The sequence below is a fragment of the Ovis canadensis genome, chromosome 14, assembly GCF_042477335.2.
Source record: "Ovis canadensis isolate MfBH-ARS-UI-01 breed Bighorn chromosome 14, ARS-UI_OviCan_v2, whole genome shotgun sequence".
Taxonomy (NCBI): Eukaryota; Metazoa; Chordata; class Mammalia; order Artiodactyla; family Bovidae; genus Ovis; species Ovis canadensis.
The window spans coordinates 14,660,654-14,681,995 of NC_091258.1; the positions used below are offsets into that span (position 1 = coordinate 14,660,654).

Consider the following 21,342-nt stretch of genomic DNA (forward strand, 5'->3'; position numbering starts at 1 on the left):
GCGCCCACGTGACGCCCCGGCCTCCGCGCTCGGGTTACGGCCGCCGCGCCAGTCCCCGCGCCGAGGCTGCGCCGCCCGCCGCCCGCGCCGCGCCCCCCGCGCCGCCCGCCAGCCCCGCCGCGACATGGCCCGCGCCGCCCCGCGGCGGCCCGCCACCCCCGAGCGCGGCGCGGCCGGCCGCTGAGCGCGGCCCGGAGGCGGCAGGCCCGGCCCGGCCTCGGAGCGACAGCCGCCGCGGCGCGGGTCCCAGCGCCCTGCCTGCGCCGCCGCCCGGCCCGAGCATGGAGACGGCGGAGAAGGAGTGCGGCGCCCTGGGCGGGCTCTTCCAGGCCATCGTCAACGACATGAAGGTAACGGGCGCGGATGCGACGCGGTGCGTGTCCCCTTGGGGGACGCGTGGCGGCGGCAGCCGCGTCCCGCCGTGTCGGGGAGGCCCCGCGTCTGTGTGCCCTTGTCTGAGTGCGTCTGGCCTCTGTCTGCCGTGCGCCCTGGTCTCCGGGTGCCCGTCGTGGGGGGTGTGGGCACGCGCGTGTCTGGGTGTCCGTGCGATACCCAGGGTCCATGCCCCTGGTCGGCCGGGTCGCAGCGCCCCCTTGGGGTCCCGACCTGAGCCTGCGCACACGCGGGCTTCCCGCGCCCCAGACCCCCAAACCATGAATGGGGGGTTGGCTCCGGGGGCGACTCACGGCCCTTTAAAGGGTCCAGGGTCTCTCCGGCCTCTCCTCTACCACCCCCGTGGCCCCCTTCCCCGACCCCGACGGCCCCGGAACCCAGACAATGCTGTCACTGCCAAAGCAGCGAAAAATAATAAACAGGGAACCGTTAACTCCTTCCCTGCCAGCCTTGCCTCTGCGCCCGCCGCCCGCGCCCCAAACCAGCTCCAGGACCCCACCGTCTGTGCGAGGAGTGGCCCGGGCCCCAAGGCCTCTGACCTGCCTTGGGGGGAGGAGGGCGAGGGTGGGCCTGAGGGAGCAGCCCCAGGGGAGGACTGCCGGCTGCTCCAGGCTCTCAGCTCCAGCCCCTCTCTGGGATGGCCCAAGGTCAGGCTTCAGCAGGCCACCAACTCCTGGCCCACGCTGGCTCACCAGGTGGGGAAACCAAGGCTGGGAACGGCTCAAGGTCACTGAGGAAACTGTTGGACCAGCCCATGACCTCACCTGATCCGGGGAGCGAGGGGGTCCTCGCCCCCAAAGAGGCTGGGGCTTGGCGGGGTAGAGAGGAGGGCCGGCCACAGTGACAGGCCTGACTGGGTAGAGAGGGGGCCTGCAGGCCGCGCCTCTCCCTTTCTGCTCTGGGGCAGGGTGGCCAGGCTAGGGGGAATGGGGAACTCCTCAGAGCCCCCTGCCTGACTGACCCTCCCTAGTACACAGCCTGGCATCCTACAGTGACTTCGCAGGCCCCAGGGGGACACACCACAGTGCCCAGGCAGGCCTTCAGGGGGCTGCCAGATCCTTGTGACCCCCACCCCCAGGAGGCCCGGGGCCACCCTCCCCCAGAACTGCAGGGTTGGCAGCGTGCATAGGTGCCCCTCTGCGCCCCACACAGGGTGCTCCCCTGAGACCCCGTCCCCCCAGCTCCACCTCCAAGCCCTTCTGCTGGCCCCCGAGTGCTGGCTTCCCGCTGCCTTCAGCAGCCCCTCCTGCCCCGGGGGCATCGCAGCCTTGGCACCAGGTTCCCATTATAGACCACCCTCCCCCAACCACTCCCGGGGCTGGCGGAGCAGACTCCTTCCTGCACCTTGTCCTGCTGGCATCCTCACCACACACACTGTGGAGAGCAGCCGCTTTCCACTTTCGCTCAGAGGAGCGGGCAGGACCGTCTTCCCCCTCTGCAGGCAATTTGCAAGGAACTTGGGGATGAGACGAAGGAGATGGGCCCAGGTTGTAGCAAGCGGCTCAGGATTTTCTGACGTGGGGAGGCAAACTGGGAAAGGTTTCACCTGGCGTAATGCCAAGCCCTGCTAGTCCCCAGCCTGTGACACAGGTTTGTGTCTGGGCCAGGGACAGGGCAGGGACACGGACTGCCTGGAGGCCAGTCATCTGGAATTGGGGGACAGCTTCCGGCTGTTTCGCTCAGTGGCTTGAGCCACAGAAGCAGCGGGGTTTCCACAGAGGAAGGTGGCCTGGGTGAGGAGATGGAACTTGCCTGCGAGGCCCCATGACAGCCCACCCAGGGCTGCAGGTCCAGAGCCTGGCATGAGGGTGGCCGAGGAGGGGAGAGGGGCTGCCCCTGGGGCCTGGAGGGGCACCGACTCAGGGCGGGGGGGCCCGGGGAGCGTTCCCTGCCTGCCCCACCTCAAAGCAGCCCAGATGCCCCCCAAAGCTCAGAGAGGGGCAGGAGCTTGTCCGGGAATGACAGGGCTGGGAGCGGCTCCAGGGCTCAGCCTGCACCTTCCGGAAATGGGGTCACAATCTGTCTGCCCCCGAGAGTGTCACACAGGTCCCAGCCGGGTGGCAGAGGCAGAGACCGCCTGTCCGCTCTATCCGCAGCGTTAGCCAAGCACTCTCTGTGTGCCGGGTCCTGACCTAGTGCTTCCTAGGCAATCTCCACACCGACCTGCTCCCGCCCTCATCTCACAGGGGAGCAAACAGGCTCAGAGAGGAGCCTCCCGCAGAGCCCCTCTCCCAGGCTGCAGCCTGGGCCACTCACCTGTACAGCCCGGGGCCCACCCATCTGAGCACCCCCCGTGACGAGCATGTGACTGCTCCCCCCCCCCCCCGAGCCGCCCGCTGCTCTCCCAGTTCTGCAGTCCCCGCCCCTCCCCACCCTGGGTACCCAGTTACCTTCCAGACCCCGAAGTAGAGGAAGTGTCCCTGCCCTGCAGTGACCAGTCAAACCTGGAATCGGAGCCTGAACCCCACACTCGGTAGCCATGGACAAGCTGGTTAATTTCTCTGAGCCTCAGTTTCCTCATCTGTAGAATGGGGGTGGTGACAGCGGTATTCGCCTCACAGGGTTGCTGTAAGGATTCAGTGTGACCCCACAGTGAGAGGGCTCGGCCGGGCGCCTGGCCCACCACACTCTTGACCCCCAGTCGCAGTCCCCGTCACTATCAAGACCACAAGCCCGGAGGCTTCAAGCCTGCCTGACAGCTGGGTGCAGCCTGCGTGAGGGCGCAGGCCCGGGTGGAGACAGGACATGCTCCTGGGTGCTGGCCCCTCAAGCTTGCCTCTGGGGTCGTCGTGACTTACCAGTAGGCCCTGTTGAGGAGGGGCTGGGCCTGGCCCCCGAACCCTACCCTGTCACTCCCCTCTGCCCCAGGAGGACCGAGACTGGGAGGGCCAGGGATAGAGTGAGCCTGGGGGCGGAGCCTGTGAGGGTATGACTTCAGTACACAGACCTGTCTCACCCACAGCGGGGTACAGACCTGTCTCCCCACTTCTTGCAGCCCCTGGCTCTCAGACAGAGGCTGCTGAGGGGCTGAGACGCCTTCCAGGGGCCAGGACCGCTGCCTCTGCACCCCTGCCCCCATGGTGTTGTCTCCCCGAGGTCTTAGCACAGCCTAGGGCTGGGGTGCGGAGCAGGGAGGTGCCAAGTCCTCAGGAGTGCCCGAGGAGACCCGGGCTCCTTCACCCCAGGCTGTGCCACACAGACAGCCCACCCACCGCCTCTGCCTTCCCGCTCCAGCCTGTGAACTTCTCAAATATTTGCTTTCCCTGGGCACGGGCTGGGCTGGGCTGGGCTGGGAGGGGAGGGTGTTTCTGAGGATCCCAGAAGCTGCCCTGTGCTTCCCACTCCAGCAGGCTGGCCTCCCTGGGGTTCCAGCCTGGCAGAGCCTCCCTCTGAGGCCTTGGGAACTGGGGTCTCCGCCTTCCCCCTTCCCACTGGAGAAGCCCTGGCTCCCAGCACTCCATCCCACATGGAAGGGAAGGTCAGAACCTTGGGGCCTCGCTGACCTGGGCCTCTTCTTCAAGGATCAAGGCTTCCTTCCACAGGGCCATTGGGCCGGGACCCAACAGCCATGGGAGGCCCATTAGCCAGAAAAGCCCGCTGATCACACTGGACAACTTGATCGCCAGGAGCCCGGCCTCTCTACTGGGAAACCCCCTCCCAGCTCAGAGCTTTGGGCCAGGCTGGGATAAAGGCCACACTGTGTCCCCAGGAGGGGCGGGGAGCCGGGGGTGGAGAAAGGTGGCTCTGTTGGCTGCACAAGGCCCCATTCAGCCTGGGCCTGACTGTCCCGGGCAGGCTGGCCAGGCCCCACAGCAGCCGCGGGCCCCCTGGGCCTAGGAGCCCCGGTCCCCCTGTGCCTAGGAGGCCCGGTCCCCCTGGGCCTAGGAGCCGCGGTCCCCCTGGGGCTAGGAGCCCCAGTCCCCCTGTGCCTAGGAGCCGCGGTCCCCCTGGGCCTAGGAGCCGCGGTCCCCCTGGGCCTAGGAGCCGCGGTCCCCCTGGGCCTAGGAGCCGCGGTCCCCCTGGGCCTAGGAGCCGCGGTCCCCCTGGGCCTAGGAGCCGCGGTCCCCCTGGGCCTAGGAGCCGCGGTCCCCCTGGGCCTAGGAGCCGCGGCCGCTGGCCTGCGGTGGGCACATCGGCTGGCTGCAGCTTCCAGGTCACGGGGCCCTCGTCTAGACCCACGGTGTCTCGAGCTGCACCACAGCTCCCTGTGCCTCTGCCCCCGGCCGCGGGGACCATCCGGCGCTGTGTCCGGGGGCCACAGTGCCCCTGGTGTGGCCCGCCCCCCCCCACGCCCTCCCACCCGCAAGGAGACGCGGCCTGCCACTCCCCGTCTCCATCCCCCTCGAGGATGTGGGCTACCACTGCTCACAGTGGCCGGGGTTCCTGATCGTTAGGGAGCGCGGGCCAGGCAGAGGTGCCTGTTTCTGAGGCCAGGCCTTCTTCATGCCCGTGTCTGCCCCAAGAGGAGCCCCGGAAGCCCCCACTCCACAGGGGCGAGGCTGCTCTCTCAGACACAGCCCAGGGTCTAGACCAGGCATGAGGGGGCCCTCGTGGTGGCTCACTGCCTCTCCCGTCCCCTCCACAGAGCTCCTACCCCATCTGGGAGGACTTCAACTCCAAGGCCACGAAGCTGCATTCCCAGCTGAGGTGAGGGTGCCCCAGCTGGGGAGGGGATGGGGCACGAGGCCACCCCCCACTGACCGCCCCCCGCCCATCTCCCCAGGACCACCGTGCTGGCTGCTGTGGCCTTCCTGGACGCCTTCCAGAAAGTGGCCGACATGGCCACCAACACCCGAGGTGGGGAGGGCACACGGCCCAGCTTGGACTTGCACTCCGAGCAACTGAGTGGGTGTGAGCCCAAGAGGACCTGGGCCCAGAGTCAGGACCTTGGGGAGCGGGCTCATGGAGCGGGCTCTCTGGAGAGAGGGAGCCTCTCATCACTGAGCAGGAGCGGGTGACAGACAACAGGGATGTTGGGGGGGGGGGGGCGGAGGCGGTCTGTCTTGCTGCCAGGTGGTTGACCCCTCAGCCACGGTGTTCACACTCCGTAGTTGAGTCTGTGGCTTCTCTCCCCATCTGCCCTTCCAGGGGCACGGGGCAGGCCTTCCGGTCCGAGCAGTGGGACCTGGGGCTCCTGCCTCCTTGGCTGGTGAGACCAAGGCGACGGGCACCCTCACGCCTGCATCTGGGCGCATCTGGAGGGGGTCCTGGGAGGGAGGGAGGCGTTTTGTTGGCTCCTTGAACCGTCTTTGGTGTGGGCTTCTCCCGTCTGGAGTTACCAGAACAGCTCCCGGCCTGACCCCGGGAGAGACAGGTCAGCTCTCCTGGCGGGGCGGCGAGCTGGCGGGTCGCAGGAGGGGATCAGCCGGATGGGGATGCCGGGAGCGGCGCGGGCAGCGGGCCCGCGGGATGGGGACTTCGGGGTCGCGGGCTGCGAGCTTGGCTCTTGGGCCGGACGCGCCCCCGCGTGGCCCGGGCCGGGCCTGCAGCGGCCCGGCGGCCCCGCCCACGCGGCGCTTGCCCCCAGGGGCCACGCGGGACATCGGCTCGGCGCTCACGCGCATGTGCATGCGGCACCGCAGCATCGAGACCAAGCTGCGGCAGTTCACCAAGTGAGTGCGTGCGCGCCGGCGCGGGGGTCGAGGGAAGACCCGGGGCGGCCCTGACCCGCCCTCCGTTGCCCGCAGCGCGCTGCTGGAGAGCCTCATCAACCCGCTGCAGGAGCGCATTGAGGACTGGAAGAAGTCGGCCAACCAGCTGGACAAGGATCACGCAAAAGGTGGGTCCGGCCCGGCCGCGCCCTCCAGCTCCCCACTGGCGGAAACCCGGTCATAGCGCCGTTCTCTCGCCCTCTGCACAGAGTACAAACGAGCGCGGCACGAGATCAAGAAGAAGTCTTCGGACACGCTGAAGCTGCAGAAGAAAGCACGCAAAGGTGAGCCCCGCGGGCCCCTGCACAGCCCCGCGCTGTGTCCCCCACGGCCGTGGGGTCGCCCAGGGCAGCGTCCAACCTGAGGCACCCGGTGCTGGACACAGGGCCCCTCGCCTCTGGGGTGGGCAGAGGGGGAGCCTGCCGCCTGACTGGAGCCCCTCCTCGGGAGGCTGCAGGAGGCCCCGCCCCCAGGAGCGGCTCTGTCCGTCCGGCCGTCCTTCACACGGTCTCTCTCTGTCTCTCCTCTCCTCTCCTCTCCTCTCCCCACCCCTCCTGTAGAGCTGCTTGGTAAGTCAGATGCCCGTCCCCCGAGCTGCTCTCCCTCCCTGTCGTCCCTGTCGCATTTGTCTGTCTCCCCCAGCTCAGGGCCATTGGAGGAGCCTCTTCAGGCGGAGGAGGAGCGAGGAAGGTGGTCGGTCCGCAAGGGAGGGGCTGGGGCACAGTCCTCTGGGCCGGGCCGTGCTGGGTCGGTTTGCCAGGCCAGGAGGGCTCGGGTGGGCAGGGTGCGGGTCCAGGCCCCGCCGCCCCCAGCCCCTTCCCTCCTGCTCCGCACCCCCCACGCCGTCCAGCTGTCTCCTCTCCATCCTCTTCTCGCTTTCCGTGGTTCTTTCGCTGCATCTTTGTGTCGCTCCTGCTGTTCTTGTGCATCATTCCTGAGCCGAGTGGGGACCCCCATGAGACACCCCCTTTCCCGCGCCCTGGGCCCGGCCCTGGTGCTCCTGGACCCCGCCCCCCTCGTGGCCTGGCCTACAGTCCCACCCCATGCTCTACTCTGTTCAGCTTCCACGCTCCCTCCCTGGGCCCGGGAGGGGAGGCGCCTCACCCCACAGGCAGTGAGGGTGTCCCCGGGGGCAGAAGCTTCTGCTCTCCCAGAGGCGTCCGCCTAACTCCCCTGAGCGCAGCTGCTCCGGGTGGCCCCAGGGCTGCCCAGGGTTCTGCTCGCCCCAGGACCTGGGTGGCTCTGCAGCTTTGGTGTCTTTCCTGTGTGCCTGTCTGTCTGTCCTCTCTGCCTGCGCTGGGGACCAGCCTTTCCACAAGCCCTGGCGTCCCGGCTGCCCTCCCCGGGCCCCAGAGGCCCCCGGAAGCGCCCAGCCTCACCGCCCGGGATCCCACTTCGGGGCCCGAGCCTTGGGTGCAGCAGGCCAGGCCCGCGTCCCCAGCGCGGCGTCTCCTCCCCACCCCCCAGGGAAAGGAGACCTGCAGCCTCAGCTGGACAGCGCCCTGCAGGACGTGAACGACATGTACCTGCTGCTGGAGGAGACGGAGAAGCAGGCGGTGCGCCGGGCCCTGACTGAGGAGCGTGGCCGCTTCTGCACCTTCATCACGCTCCTGCAGCCCGTGGTGGTGGGTCCCGCGGGGACGCGGAGGCCTTCTTAGCACCTCCACGACTGGGCCGGTTGAGGGGTCCTCACAAGTCCCGAGAGGTCCCGAGGACCGTGGCCTGAGCCACGTGGGCCGGGGGGGGGCAGGGCAAGGGAGGGGTGGCTGGGCAGGGAGGCCCGGGAGGCTGACTCACTGCCCCGTCAGAACGGCGAGCTGACTATGCTGGGGGAGATCACCCACCTGCAGGGCATCATCGACGACCTGGTGGTGCTGACCGCGGAGCCGCACAAGCTGCCCCCCGCCAGCGAGCAGGTGCGGCCAGCCCCGGGGACGGCCCGCCTTGGTTGGGGACAACGGAGGAGGCGATGGGAAAGCACTGGGGGGATCAGCTGGGCACAGAAGGTCACCCCCGTGGGTTCTAGGGGCACCTGCCCACACGAGCAGGGTGTGTGCCCGGGACCCAGCGGAGCGTCACACAGAGCAGACGGCTGGACGTCCCGGATCCGCAGGGCCAGGCTCCAAGCAAGCCAGTCCTGATGGTGCCTCCGGCCTCCATGCCCACACCCACCAGCCCCATGCCCACACGTGCAGCTGCCCCCATGGCCGCCCTGCCACCTCTCAGCACCACGCTCCGCCCACACCAGGGGCGGTCCTCGCTGACAGCACCGTGGCACTCCTCTCACTCGGCCTTACTGTGCGCCCAGCCCTACGCCGAGCCCTCCCCACGGGTCACCTAATTCAGTCACCTCCGTGCCCTCTAAGACAGGAAGGATCGGCTGCATTTCCCAAGAGAAAACTGAGGCTCAGAGAGAAGCAGCGGCTTGCCTGAGGGCAGAGCAGAGCCAGGATTGGACCCCGTGGTCTTGCACGGCCACTCTGGGCTGACTCCTCCGCCAGCCCCAGGGAGTCCTCAGGAGCACCAGGTTCCCCCGTGTCCTGGCTGGGCCAGCATCCCTGAGAAGCAGAGAGGGCACAACCTCCCCGGCGTCCCCCCGCCTTCTGGCAGCCCTGCCTCTTGTCCCTGAGTGAGGAGCTGGTGTTAGGAAAAGGCTGGGACACGGAGGGCTTCCAAATCCCCGAGATCTCCTCTGGGGCCTGGTTCTCAGTTGGGAAGACCCTGCCAGCCCTCTGGAGGGAGACTCAGGAAAGTGATGAGGCTTTCTGCAGGGCTGGGCTGCCCCCATGACCCCATCCACGTCCCTGTCCAGGTGATCACAGACCTGAAGGGCTCAGACTACAGCTGGTCGTACCAGACCCCACCCTCATCACCTAGCAGCTCCAGCTCCCGGAAGTCCAGCATGTGCAGGTCAGTGGGGGACTGGGCAGGGGGCAGGGAAAAGGAATGGGGGAGGCCCCCCAAAAGTGCGTCAGGAATTGCTTTGTGGCCCCAGAATTCATGCAACTGCTGCACCATCAAGGAATCTAGGGAAAATGCACTCGCAAGGCCGCCACTAGTGCAGGCCCACGGACGGTGCGGGCTGGCGGCAGCAGCAGAGGGCGCACCAGCTGCCTGTTAAGTGCTTTCTGCACTTTCCTCATTGAATCCTAACACCACTCTATCAGCTATGGTGTTGTCTCCGTCTCATGGAGGGGGAAGCTGAGGTACAGAATCCCAGCATTAACTTCTCAGCTCAGCCGGGCCCAGCACAGTCTGGGCAGCAGTAAGAATCTAAGGTGGGCAAGGCCATGGAGGCTTTCAGGAGTGTATGCAGAGGCTCCAAGCTTACCTGTGGGCACTGCAGCCTGGCTGGTTCCTGAGAGCTGCGCCTGGGCAGCTGCCACAGGGCCAACCCTCAGCCCAAGCTGGCCCTGGGGGCCGTGCAGGGCCAGGGCGGGGCCGGAGTCCTGCCTGACCAGCAGGCAGGCTCAGGGTTGGGGGCGCTTCGTGGGAGCGGTCTGGATTCAAGGCTCCCTGTGGCGGGGGGCTTTGAGCACAGAGCAGGTTACTGGTGGGGAGACCCCTCTGTGCCAGGCACTCTTTCTCTAGAACCAGCTTGGTTGGGTACCCAGGTCATGGGCAGTGACCCAGGCAGAGTAATTGCTGCTCCTGCAGGGAGAGAACGGTCCACGGCGGCTGGAGGCTCTTCAGACCCTGGGTGGGTGACCGACGCAGGAGGGAGGTTGATCCCAGGGGTCACCCGTGCCAAGGGTGGGGGCCTGGGGCCTCCCGGGTCACGCTCAGGAGGATGGTGACCTTCACTGCCAGGAGCGTGGCCCAGGCCGGACACGGATGCAGAGAGGATGAGCTACAGAGGGGAAGAGAGGGAGGGTGACGGCGAGTTGAAGGCCCTCACTGACCAGCACCCCATGCTAACCGTTCGGTCAGGGTCTGATGGCAATGCCAGAACTGGAGAAGGCGGTCAGGATCAGACAGGTCTGGTTGCAGCCTAACGGAAACGCTGGTGCTCGTGGACTCCGTTCCTCCGCGCCAGCCCGAGGCCTCCGCGTCCTAGCGGCGGGGCGGGAGGCAGACGGGCTGCCTTGCCTCGGGGTGCCTGGCGGAGGCCCCTGGGCTAGCGGGGGCCTGCCTCCCGCCCCGCAGTCTGGGGCCGCGCTGCCCTGGCCTGCGAGGCCTCGGCCCGCTCTGACCCCGCCTTCTCCTCCCCCGCCCCTCCTCTCTGCCCACCCTCGTGTGTCGCCCCGCCTCCCGCACGCGCCCTGTGTCTCCCTGTCCGGCCGCCGTGCCCCCTCCCTCCAGCGCCCCCAGCAGCGGGAGCAGCGCCAAGGGTGGCGGAGCCCCCTGGCCCGGGGGCGCCCAAACGTGCTCACCCGGCCCCGCCTGTCGCTACCGCAGCCTGGCGCAGCCCGCCCCTGCCGCCCGCCTCTCCAGCGTCTCCTCCCACGACTCCGGCTTCGTCTCCCAGGAAGCCACCTACTCCAAGCCCCCTTCGCCCATGCCTTCAGACATCACCAGCCAGGTGAGGGGCGTCTGCTGAGCTCATGCCAGCCCCCGGCCATCCACACTGTGGGGCGGGGCCACTGCTGAGCATGGCCTGCAGGCCCTCAGGACCACCGTGTCCAGGACCAGCCTGAGCCCACTGCCCCAGGGCAGGGGAGGGGACGGTCTGGAGGAGCCTGCCAGCTCCGGACTACGTGACCCGCGTGCCGGGGCTGAGAGCGGCCTGCAGGCCCCCAGGACCACCGTGTCCAGGACCAGCCTGAGCCCACTGCCCCAGGGCAGGGGAAGGGAAGGTCTGGAGGAGCCTGCCAGCTCCAGACCCTGGGACCCCCCCGTGCCGGGGCTGGCAGTGATGGGGTGAGTGGCCCGCGGAGGCGTCCCTAGGAGCCCCAGAATCTGCATGCATCTTCCCCCGCTCTCACCCTGAACAGGAGAACCTCCTCAGAGGCAGGCCTAAACCCTCAGGCTCTGTGAAACGGACCGGAGGGGCTAGAACAGAAGACGGGGAGGTCAGGCCACGCGCCCAGGTGCCCACCGTGGCCCGGCCCTCCCTCTGAGCCCAGCGTTCTGTAGTCTGCCCTCTTGCCCAGGACGTGCCCATGGCATGCGCAGACTGCCCTCCTCAGCAGGCTTTCCTGTCGGCACATAGACACGTGCTCCGGTGCCGTCCGTCTAAATGGCCCCCCTTCCTCCAGCCTCCCCCGGCCGCCTCGCCTCTCCTTCACAGCGACACTGCTCAGGACACCTGTCCACACTGACCACCTCCGTCTCACTCCCCACTCACTCCTGTCTGCGTCACCTTTCCGTGACGGAAAAGCTAGACTAATTCGTTCTCCTGTGTCCTTTATCCATGTATGCGTACGCTTTTGAGGCTGTTAGGTCCGTACAGCTGTAAGATGCTAACTCGCAGTGAGCGGAATCTCCCCACGTGATGTAGCTGATGTGGCTTGTGCATTTTCTAGCATAGAGTGAGTCTGTTTTGTTTGATTTTACTGCGGCTCCTTCAGCCCAGCATTCATGGTATCATTTCCTATCTCTTAGTTTTTAAACTTACTATGTCCTTATGTTTTAGATGAGTCTCTCGTAAACAGCATATGCCTAGATTTTCTTTTCTTATCCAGGCTGACAATCTCTCTCTTTTAACTGACATTTTAAAGTCCTTTCACAGTTACCAATATTACTGGCATATTTAGACTTCTTTTTTATTTCTGTTCATTCTGCTTTATCTGTGCTTCTTTTGTTTCTTCTCTTACTTTTTGTTTTTTCTTCCCCCATTATTTCCTTCTACTGGATTTTAAGTTATACTTCTTTCCTTTATTATATAGGTTACCTTGAAATTTTACCATGCATCCTTAGCAAAGTCCTAACCCAGACTCCTGAATCATTCAAGGACCTTAACGTATATTTTAACTTCGGTCACCTACCCCCTCCCCTTATAAGCTATTTTATGCTACTCTCTCCTTTTTTTTATCATCCCTACAATTGACATTTTTCTTCTTAATTTCATCATTATCTTATACGTAAGTATCTGTTAGATTTACCCATATGTGTTTATACTTTTTTTGTTCATTTTCTCCCTTTAAGGTCATTTTGCTTCTTTCTGCAGTAAAATACATCCTTTAACGTTCTTTTAGAATGGCTCTGTAGCAGTAAACTCAGGTTTTGTTTTTCTGTAAACATGCTCCATTTCTTTTCCTCTTCCTTGAACGCTAGTTTTGCCAGGGATGCAGCGCCGGGTGCCCGTTGCTCTGTCCCCACACTCCGAGGGCGTTTTCCCCCATGTTCTGGCTTCTGTTGCTGGCTGAGAGGTCTCCTGTCCGTCACTGCTGTGCCTTTGTGAGTGACCTGACTCCTCTCTCTGGTCACTTGAGTTTTTCTGCAACGTGTCTGGTTGTGGATTTGTTCTCATTTAATCTCCCGTGGTGCGTTTGTGTTTCTGTCTGTGCATTCAGGGGTTTCACCCATTCTAGGAGTTTGCGAGCATTCTCTCCTTATTCTCACTCCCACTCTGCTCGCTCCTGTCTGGTCTCCGTGTCTCTCTCCTCTCACGCCTCTCATCTCCTTGTTTCCCTGGATCATCTCTTCAGGTCTATCTTCCAGTGTACCTTTTCTCTATTTTACAGCAGTTTAACCTATCCATTAAGGTTTATTTTTATTATCGTGAAATAACTCTAGCCTTGTAGACAATCTCTAAGAAGAGCAGATTCCCGCCCGGCCTCTGCACTGTCTCCCGATGTTAGCGTCCCACGTAACTACCAACAGTTTTGAAAACCAGGAGATTAGCACGGCACAACACTGTTGACTCGCTGACAGACCCTTTTTCGCACGTTGCCGGCTCTCTCGCTGGCATCCTTTTCCTGGCCCAGGAGTCCAGGCTCCGGCACGGGACCCTGCGCTGCGTTTTCTCAGGGTGTCTCCTTAGGCTTCTCCGGTGCGATGGGCCCTCGGTCCCTCCTGCACGACTTTTGGCTGCTGGTCGTGCGTCTTGTAGAATGGCGCTCGTTTTGGATGTGTCTGTAGTCAGAAGGGCAGGAAGAGCACAGCCGTTGATTTATTGCTGCTCCACCGCCTCTCAGCCTGCGGTGTCCGACATTCTTTCCATGTCAGCCGTTCTGGTAGCTGTTATAGTAATAGTGCCCTGTGTTTTGAATTTGCATTCCCCTAATGACGAATGAGGTTGTATGTTTTTTCATACGTTTAAAGGCCATTTCTTCTTTTTATGAAGGAAATGTTCAGATCTTTTGTTTCTTTTTCTCTACTAGGTTGTATGTCTTTTTCTTGTTGATTTGTAGAATTTCTTATACACTGTGGCTCCAAGTCTTTTCATCGGATAATCTTTGAGTCTGTGGGTTGCTATTTTACTCCCTTAATAGGAGTAAAATTCTAAAGTTCTTAATGTATGTCTAATTACCCATTTTTTCCAATTGTTAGTGCTTTTTCTGTCCTCCTAGCAGTATTTTTGTGTACTCCAGGGTCACAAAGATGTTTTCCTGCAAAAGCTTTTTTTTTGGGGGAGGGGGGCAGGGGCTCTGCTGCTCAGCTTGTGGGATTGTAGTTCCCCAACCAGCAGAGATTGAACATGGGCCTTCAGCACAGAAGTGTGGAGTCCCAACCACTGGACCACCAGGGAATTCCCTGCAAAGCCTTTTTGTTTCACCTCTTTTCACTCAGTGCTGCAGGTCATCTGGAAGTGACTGTGTGTATCTGTGTTAGTATGAGAGATGGACAGGGAAGCCTGGTGGGCTGCAGTCCATGGGGTCACAAAGAGTTGGATACGACTGAGCGACTGAACTGAAGGAGTCATTTTCTTCCATATGGATATCTAATTAACAGTTTGTTGAAAAGACCATCTTTTCCCTTTACTGCATTGTAGTGTGTTACCTTCGTCATAAAACAGGTGTCTGAATGTGTAGCTGTTTCTGGAGTTTGTATTCTGTTCCACTGGTTGATCTCTCTGTTCTGGTACCAGTAAGACCTGGTCTTAATTACTGTAACTTTATACAGAATCCTGACACCTGATAATGAAAGTCCTCTAGGTATGTTACTCTTCAGTATTACCTTCTGTTTTCAGCCCTTTGCATTTCCTTATAAATTTTAATATTAGCTTGTTAGTTTCTACTTTGAAAGAAGCAATCCCTGGGATTCTGACTGGGATTACATATGTCTCTCCATTTTATTATGGCTTTACCTTCTTTCAATAATATTTTGTAATTTTCATATGAGAATCTTACACATCTACCACTGGGTTTTTCCCCCCTGGGTATTTGATATCTCTTGATGCTATTTTAAATTATTCTGGCTTTTTCAGAGTCTCTTACTTGTTTTTCAGCCGCTATTTAGAAATTTGATTTTTTTTTGTATGGTGATCTTGTATCCAATAACCTCATTAAAAACCCTTGTTAGTTCTGATAATCATAGAATGAATATTCTGCATACACAATCAGGTCTTTTAGTTTCTTTTTTTTCCAGTCCTTTTGCTTTTTACTCCTTTTTACTTCTTTTTCATGCTCTGTTGCACTGCTAGGACTTCCAGTACTTAATAGAAATGGTGATAGTGAGCATCTTTATCTTTCTCCAGCCTCAGAAAGAAAAGAATTGATATTTTTGTAGATAACACTATCAGATGAACGAAGTTCCTTTCTATCACTAGTGTGTTTTCCATGAATGGGTGTTGAATTTTTCCATGGAGTTTTCCAAACATTTTTTTTCTTTTTTTGTTTTAGCAAAACAAAACAAAACTCTCAAAGTAAAACTCTCAATGTGTTTATTTATTTTCTTTGAATCCTTACTTACAGAGTTTAGTTTTCTTTTGGTCATCTTGGCTCATCATAAACTTAAAAAGTCTGGGAGTTGAAAGCAGGATGCTTTAGAGAGTGTGTCCTGTGGGCACAGGACATGCAGAGCTGCACCTGACCAGTGCCCTTCCAGGTTTAGTTCCGGGCAGCAGTCGGGCGGGCTCTCCCCTGGCACTTGCCCAGTCTCTCCACCACAGTGCTGAGGCTGCCTCTGCCCTGGGGACCCTCATGGTCCTGCTTTACCCTTGCTTCCTTTTTCCTCAGCCTTTCTCTTATTTTGAGTTGGAGGGGCCTCCCAGGGGTACCTGGTCCCTCCCACTGTCCAGAGCAGGAGCCTCTAGGCGGCCTCGGTCCTGTCTTCAGTTCTGGGGGTCTCCATGGACACCCCTCTGCCCCCTCTGCCGAACCTCCAGCAACCCCCACACCACTGGCCCGTCCTCCTTCACGCATAGGGTTCCTCCCCGGTTTCTGTGACAGTCGCCTGTTCGGGGCTTCCTCCCACACCGCTGGCAGGTCCTGTCACTCCTCTTGACTGCCTGTCCTCTCCTTCCCAAGCACTGAGGGCAGCCTGGCGTCCCTGAACCCCTTCTCTAACCACCCTCAGCCTGACTGCCTGCGTCACCTGGTTCTGTCTCACGCCGCTGGATTTGTGGCTCCAAACCTGACTTCTCCCTAAACTCCAGATTGTAAAATGCAGTGGCCGGCACTGCACCTGGGCTTAGACACCTAACAGGCAGCCCCGCCTAACACTCGCAGGATGGAACCCAGGACTCCGTTCCCCCCAGGCCTGCCCTTCCGAGAGAACGGTGACAAATCCCCCCGCAGCTCAAGCCAGCACCCCACTGCTGACCTTAGCACCGCTCTTTCCCTGCTCGCCACATGCAGGCCAGCAGCAGTCAGTCTTCTTGTTAATTCTTAGAAGTGTGGTTCTTGGGCTGCGGTGGGGTAGGTCCGGGCGGTGGGGTGCGCTCTGGGTGCTGCTTTCTGCGCAGGCGCTCGCGGCGCAGGGCGTGGTGTGGGCGGGGAGGCCGTGGAGGACTGAGTCAGGGCCCCCCACGTGCTGGCGCCGTGACCGGATGTGTTCTCTCCCTCCCCTCCTGCCGCCCTGCCGCGTCCGCCTGCCCGCTCGCCTTCGCATGCAGAAGTCCTCCAGCTCCGCGTCCTCTGAGGCCTCAGAGACCTGCCAGTCTATTAGCGAGTGCAGCTCCCCGACCTCGGTCAGTGCCCCCCACCTGCCCGGGCACTCAGGGAGGGTTCAGGTTCGACCAGAGGAGTATGCGTACGCACCCGCTCCGCACAAAAGAAACCTTCTGGGCACCTCCTGCAGCCGCTCCCCAAACGCTCACCTCCTCCCTCTTGCGGGATAAGGAGCCCAGGAGGGGCTGGGGAGTCACAGTGTCCTCTGTGCTCTGCCCTCGGCCATGAGCGGGGCGCAGAGGCCTCCTGACGCCTGCCTCACCCTACAGGACTGGGCCAGGGCTGGCCCCCACGAGCAGCCCGCAGGCACCGCGCTGCAGCGGAGGAAGGACCGCGTGGAGCTCCTGCGAGACCCGGAGCCGGGCCCGGCCGGTGGGGGTGCCCCGGGCCCCAGTGGAGAGGAGGCCCCACGGCCCCGCATGTCCCCCGCCACCATCGCAGCCAAGGTGAGGGTCGCTGCCGGGACGGCCCGGCTGGGCCCCCCTCTCTCCCAGGCCAGCTCTAAGGCCCAGCAAGTGGTCACCGGGCCAGCCCGGAACACCTCGGGGGACTGCCTGGGCGGAGCGGGAAGCGGGAGTGAGGCTTCAGCATGCGGTCTTCCGGCCCCCAGCACGGGGAGGAGGTGTCCCCTGCTGCCAGCGACCTGGCCATGGTGCTGACCCGCGGCCTGAGCCTGGAGCACCAGAAGAGCAGCCGGGACTCCCTGCAGTACTCGAGCGGCTACAGCACGCAGACCACCACACCCTCGTGCTCCGAGGACACCATCCCCTCCCAAGGTAGGCCCCGGGGGCTCGGGCTGGGGCCTCGCCTTCTCGGCCCCGAGGCTCTGGGCCCACCGCGTCCCATGCACCCCCCGTCCCCGCCCCAGGCTCTGACTACGACTGCTACTCCGTGAACGGGGACGCAGACGGCGAGGGGCCCCCCGAATTCGACAAGTCGTCCACCATCCCTCGCAACAGCAACATCGCCCAGAACTACCGCCGCCTGATCCAGACCAAGCGTCCGGCCTCCACCGCGGGGCTGCCCACCGCCTCGGGGGCGCCCCCCGGCGTGGCCACCATCCGCCGCACCCCGTCCACCAAGCCCACCGTGCGCCGCACCCTCTCCAGCGCCGGGCCCATCCCCATCCGGCCGCCCATCGTGCCGGTGAAGACGCCCACGGTGCCCGACTCCCCCGGCTACGTGGGGCCCACGCGGGCGGGCAGCGAGGAGTGCGTCTTCTATGCCGACGAGGCCGCCGCGGCCCTGGCGCCGGACCTGGCCAAGGCCTCACCGAAGAGGCTCAGCCTGCCCAACACGGCCTGGGGTAGCCCGTCCCCAGAGGCCGCCGGCTACGCGGGGCTGGCAGCCCAGGACGACGAGGAGCAGCAGCAGCAGCTGGCCGCCAACCGGCACAGCCTGGTGGAGAAGCTCGGGGAGCTGGTGGCGGGCGCCCACGCGCTGGCCGAGGGCCAGTTCCCCTTCCCCTCCGCCCTGTCGGCCGCCCCCACGGAGGAGACGCCCGCCCCACCCCCCGCCGCCCCCAGCGAGCCTCCGGCCGAAGACATGCTGGTGGCCATCCGGCGCGGGGTGCGGCTCCGCAGGACCGTCACCAACGACAGGTCGGCGCCCCGCATCTTGTGATGGCGCCTCCCTCCCTCCCGCCCCCGGCCTGGCGAGGTAGGGGGCCCGGCCGGTGGGCCCCGCGGCTCAGAGCCGAGGCACAGTCAGGAGTGAGCAGAGCCAGGCGAGCTTTTTTTCTTTTTTCTTGTCACATGAGTCAAAGCCACTTTATTGGGAGGAGAAACCCAACTTGGATTTCATGGTTTAAACAGGAAGTGACTTCTTAGACCACGCCAGGATGGAGCCTGTGGGCCTTGAACTGGATTTGGAGCCTGTTTAAACCTTTTCTTGCCGACTCTGCCCCTTCTCTCCCTCCTGCCAGGCCCTGCCCTTTCCACACAAGGGCGAGCCACAGAGCCGTGCCCCGTGGCCCCAGCAGACGGGCCCACCCACCTGGCGGGGCCCGCAGTGCACAGCTCAGGCAGCCTGGCCCAGCGCCTCCCTGTCTCCATGGGGACTGTGGCCCCCCGCCCCTGGCCAGGGCCCCCCGCTACGTCCCTCTGCATCTCTGCCTCTCACAGGCTCTCCTCCGTCAGAAGGGCGGGCGGGGGGGTCTGTGGAGGGGCCAGGGCTACAATGTCTGGGTTAACCAGAGGCTCCACAGGGCGGTTGACCGTTTGGGGGGCCAGTGAAGTTAGGAGCCAGCCCATCCACTGGGGACGGGGGCCTGGGGCCCGGGGCCCAAGTTGAGTCTCTTAGGGAGGACATGCACGGTGCCTGCCCGGAGGAGGGTGGGGACCCTGAGACAGATTGCTTGCCCACAGGTGCGGCTAGGGCGGGGGCGGGGCAACAGGGAAGGGTGCGGAGGCCAGGCTGTCGGCCTGCTGGCCTCCCAGGAGCTGCTCAGATCCCATCGTCATCCGGGCACGTGGGGACTTTAACTCTGGTGACAGTTTCAGCCACCTTTGGGTCAGGGACTGAAACTGGAGAGGGTGGGGGGTGGGTTCTTCTATGAATATATAATAAAGTGAGCTGACCGGACAAGGACTTCGTGTGGGGACAGGGTAGACGGTACAGGGTGTGTCCAAGAGTGCCTGAGGGACAGAGGGCCCTGCGGTGTCCTGATGGCCCCTGGGAGGAGGAGGAGGGCCGGCACCGGGGCGTGGGGGCAGTGTTCTCTGCAGCGTCCAGAGCAAAGCCACAATGCGCTGGGAAGGGGTCGGGGGCTGGGCCTCCTGCCCATTTGCTGCAGGCCGAGGGGGGAGGGCTGCTGCGGGAGATTGGCTCTGACTCTGTTGTCAGAGGAGATGCCATCCCAGGGTGGTCCCGGGTGGCAGGACTGAGGTGGGGGAGTGTACCCCTCCACCCACACAGCACGTTGCGCCAGCTCTGAGCAGGTAGAAGCACGTGTGCCGAGGGCGAGCGGAGGGCTCCCTGTGACCCACAGGCCCGGCGAGAGCAGCCGTGCTGGCAGGGTCACGGGATGGGGCTCCTGGGGTCAGGAGAGCTGGCTCTTCCTGGTCTGGATGGACCCAGGGCTCCTGGTAGTTCTTGTGCTGGAAACGGGTCTAGGCACAGCTGCCAGGAGGGTGTGGGGAACCAGGGATTCCTCTGAGGGGCTCCCCAGAGGTGGGTGAAGGACGGTACCTGTAAGTTGCTAGGTCGGAGAAAGGAGCCTCGCTGAGCTGAGCTCACCACACCTGGAGGAGGGCTGGGGGAGCAGACGGCCTGCACTTGGAGGCTTGGGGGCAGAGTGTACACTGCCCCCCAACCCCCGCCAGGGCTTGCCCAGGTGGGCTGGTTTTAAGACGCAGATTATCTGATGTGAGCAGGGTAAGGGGCAATGGGGGGGGTGGGGTCCCCCGGTCCCGGTGAGAAAGAGCTTGCCCCCGAGGAGGGGTGTGGTCTCGGGGACCTGGGGGGAGGGGGGTGGGCATGGCACAGGCACCCCTCACCTAGACTGTGGGGGCCCCCCCTCCAGACCACCCCCAGGGCTGTACATAGCTCCTCCACCCCCTTGACCGCCTCATCCCTCTAGTGACTGCCAAGTAGGCCCACCCCTTCAGGATCCGAGCCAACCATCCCATGTCACAAACTTTGGTTTGGGGAACCTCTTGACGTTTGTTTCATTTTTTTCTTTTTGTACAGAGAAATATTCTATTCAAAGCGTCTTTTGACTGAAGTAACTTTTCTGGTGCTGTTGTTAACTTGTCCCTTTCTTTAATTTATTTCCCCTCCCTAGACCTCCCCTTCTGGGTCCCACTCACTTTGTCTCCCCTCTACCACCCACTCCCAGCCCCCATCCCATCTAAACCACTTTGTTTCTCTTCTTTCTGTCTGTTTTTGGGTAAATCATCCTTTCCTCCCCCCCCCCCACCTCCCCGCAGCCCACCCTTCCCTTGATTTAAATAGTCACTGCTACAAGTAACAAATGCACTGTGAAGATCCCAGTATTAATAAAGTTGTACTGTAATCAACACCACTGTCTCCTGGCTTCCTCCACTGCCTGCGCCCCGCCCCCACCGTCCCAGACCCTGGCCGAGGGGCAGGGGGCCCCGTGTGGGCAGGGCTGGAGTGGCCAGGTCTCTGCCAGGACCCGTGTCCCTGCTGGGGGTGGTCTTGTAGCTGCCAGATGGAGGGAGACAGGGCAGTGTCCAGGACACGCTGTGGGAGATGAGCCCAACACTTGCTCCGTCCGGCTTGCTGAGGCTTCATGGGCTGGGGTGGGGCTGGAAGGAACTCAGTCCCTCAAATATCCCCCGTTCTGGGACCCTGGCAAAGGCCCTGACCATTCCAACCCTGAATCCTCAGCCCCAGGCCCCTGCGCCAGGCCAGCCCGCCCCCCCTTCCTGCCTCCTGCACTTGGCAGGAGGGGAAAGCAGCCTTCTCCAGGTTCATCCTCAAAGATGCAAGCAAACCAAAACAAAGCGGGTGTTTAATAGAAAAAATAAACTATGGCAAGATGTGGCATTTGGCTACCATGCCCTTGTCCCAGCTTTGCTGCCCCCTCCCCGGCCTTGCTGAGTATGCCCACCTGGTACAGCTCCCACTGCCTGACTCAGGAGAAGGTTGGCACTGCCTTCAGGGAAGGGGGCAACCCAGGCAGTGCCAGGAGCAGCCAGAGGCTCTGCCTTCAGGTGCCCCAGCACCCACTGCTCCAGGCGAGACCACAGGAGGGAGAGCTGCACCCTTGTCAGGCTCTGTGTCCCTCAAAGGACAACACTGCCAGGGCCTCCTCTCCAGGAGGCGCTCCCCACCGCCACCCGAAGTCTCAGGCCGGGTCCGTCTCTTGCAGGGGCTCCTCCAGCTGCCCCCCAGGTCACCCTAGGCTCCTCCGGGCAGGAAGCCTTGCCCTGGGCCCTCAGCAGCTTCACTGAGTTGGGGGGCCAGCCGAGGGTCCCAGGACGCGGGGCAGGGAGGTGGAGGGCGGCTGGGGCAGAGGGTACAGCTGGGTGGCTTCACACTGTGCGGAGGCTGGGCTGCGAGCCTGAGGCTGAGGCGCCTCACAGTCCTGCCAGTTTAGCACAGAGCTTTCTTTACCTGCGAGGACACACACAGACACACAAATGAGGCTGCAGGACTGGTCAGTAGCCCCTCACCCCAACCAAGCCACACTGCTCTTCGTGTACGCAAGTCCATCTCCACTTCCAGAAATGGCCTGTGGCCCTGGGGAGCAGAGGACGTGCCGAGGGCCCCGGCTCTACCTGGTGACCTGGCTCAGACAGCGGTACCCCAGCCCCAGCCCCAGCCCCTCAGAGCTC

The 21,342-nt window shown here is 62.7% G+C and overlaps 2 protein-coding genes across 8 annotated transcripts in view; one reads left to right on the forward strand and one right to left on the reverse strand.

Moving 5' to 3' along the window:
• The first annotated feature begins 159 nt into the window (after nt 1–159).
• On the forward strand, nt 160–20,060 carry MTSS2 (MTSS I-BAR domain containing 2). 2 transcript variants are annotated; one of them, XM_069549545.1, is made up of 14 exons: nt 160–350; nt 4,979–5,040; nt 5,117–5,190; nt 5,921–6,005; nt 6,081–6,172; nt 6,254–6,328; nt 7,512–7,669; nt 7,853–7,960; nt 8,857–8,954; nt 10,347–10,566; nt 15,985–16,059; nt 16,309–16,485; nt 16,650–16,815; nt 16,908–20,060. In XM_069549545.1, exons 1-14 carry the CDS (start codon nt 282–284, stop codon nt 17,660–17,662), a joined length of 2,214 nt encoding a protein of 737 aa, XP_069405646.1. In that variant the 5' UTR covers nt 160–281; the 3' UTR covers nt 17,663–20,060. The 2 variants fall into 2 exon arrangements, with proteins under 2 accessions (XP_069405646.1, XP_069405647.1); XM_069549546.1 differs by having other exon boundaries at nt 10,443–10,566.
• A 439-nt stretch (nt 20,061–20,499) lies between these two features.
• IL34 (interleukin 34) overlaps nt 20,500–21,342 on the reverse strand; it is a 62,842-nt gene continuing 61,999 nt past the window's right edge. For all 6 annotated transcript variants that reach the window (XM_069549550.1, XM_069549549.1, XM_069549553.1 and 3 more), the window contains one exon: nt 20,500–21,121. In XM_069549550.1, the coding sequence (XP_069405651.1) occupies nt 20,952–21,121 (170 nt within the window). In that variant the 3' untranslated portion in view covers nt 20,500–20,951. The remainder of the gene's footprint in view (nt 21,122–21,342) is intronic.

Coding starts and splice junctions, on each gene's coding strand:
- MTSS2 (XM_069549545.1), top strand. CDS start 282: ATGGAGACGGCGGAGAAGGAGTGCGGCGCCCTGGGCGGGCTCTTCCAG. Junction 5,041..5,116: donor AAGCTGCATTCCCAGCTGAG/GTGAGGGTGCCC, acceptor CCATCTCCCCAG/GACCACCGTGCTGGCTGCTG. Junction 7,961..8,856: donor TGCCCCCCGCCAGCGAGCAG/GTGCGGCCAGCC, acceptor GTCCCTGTCCAG/GTGATCACAGACCTGAAGGG.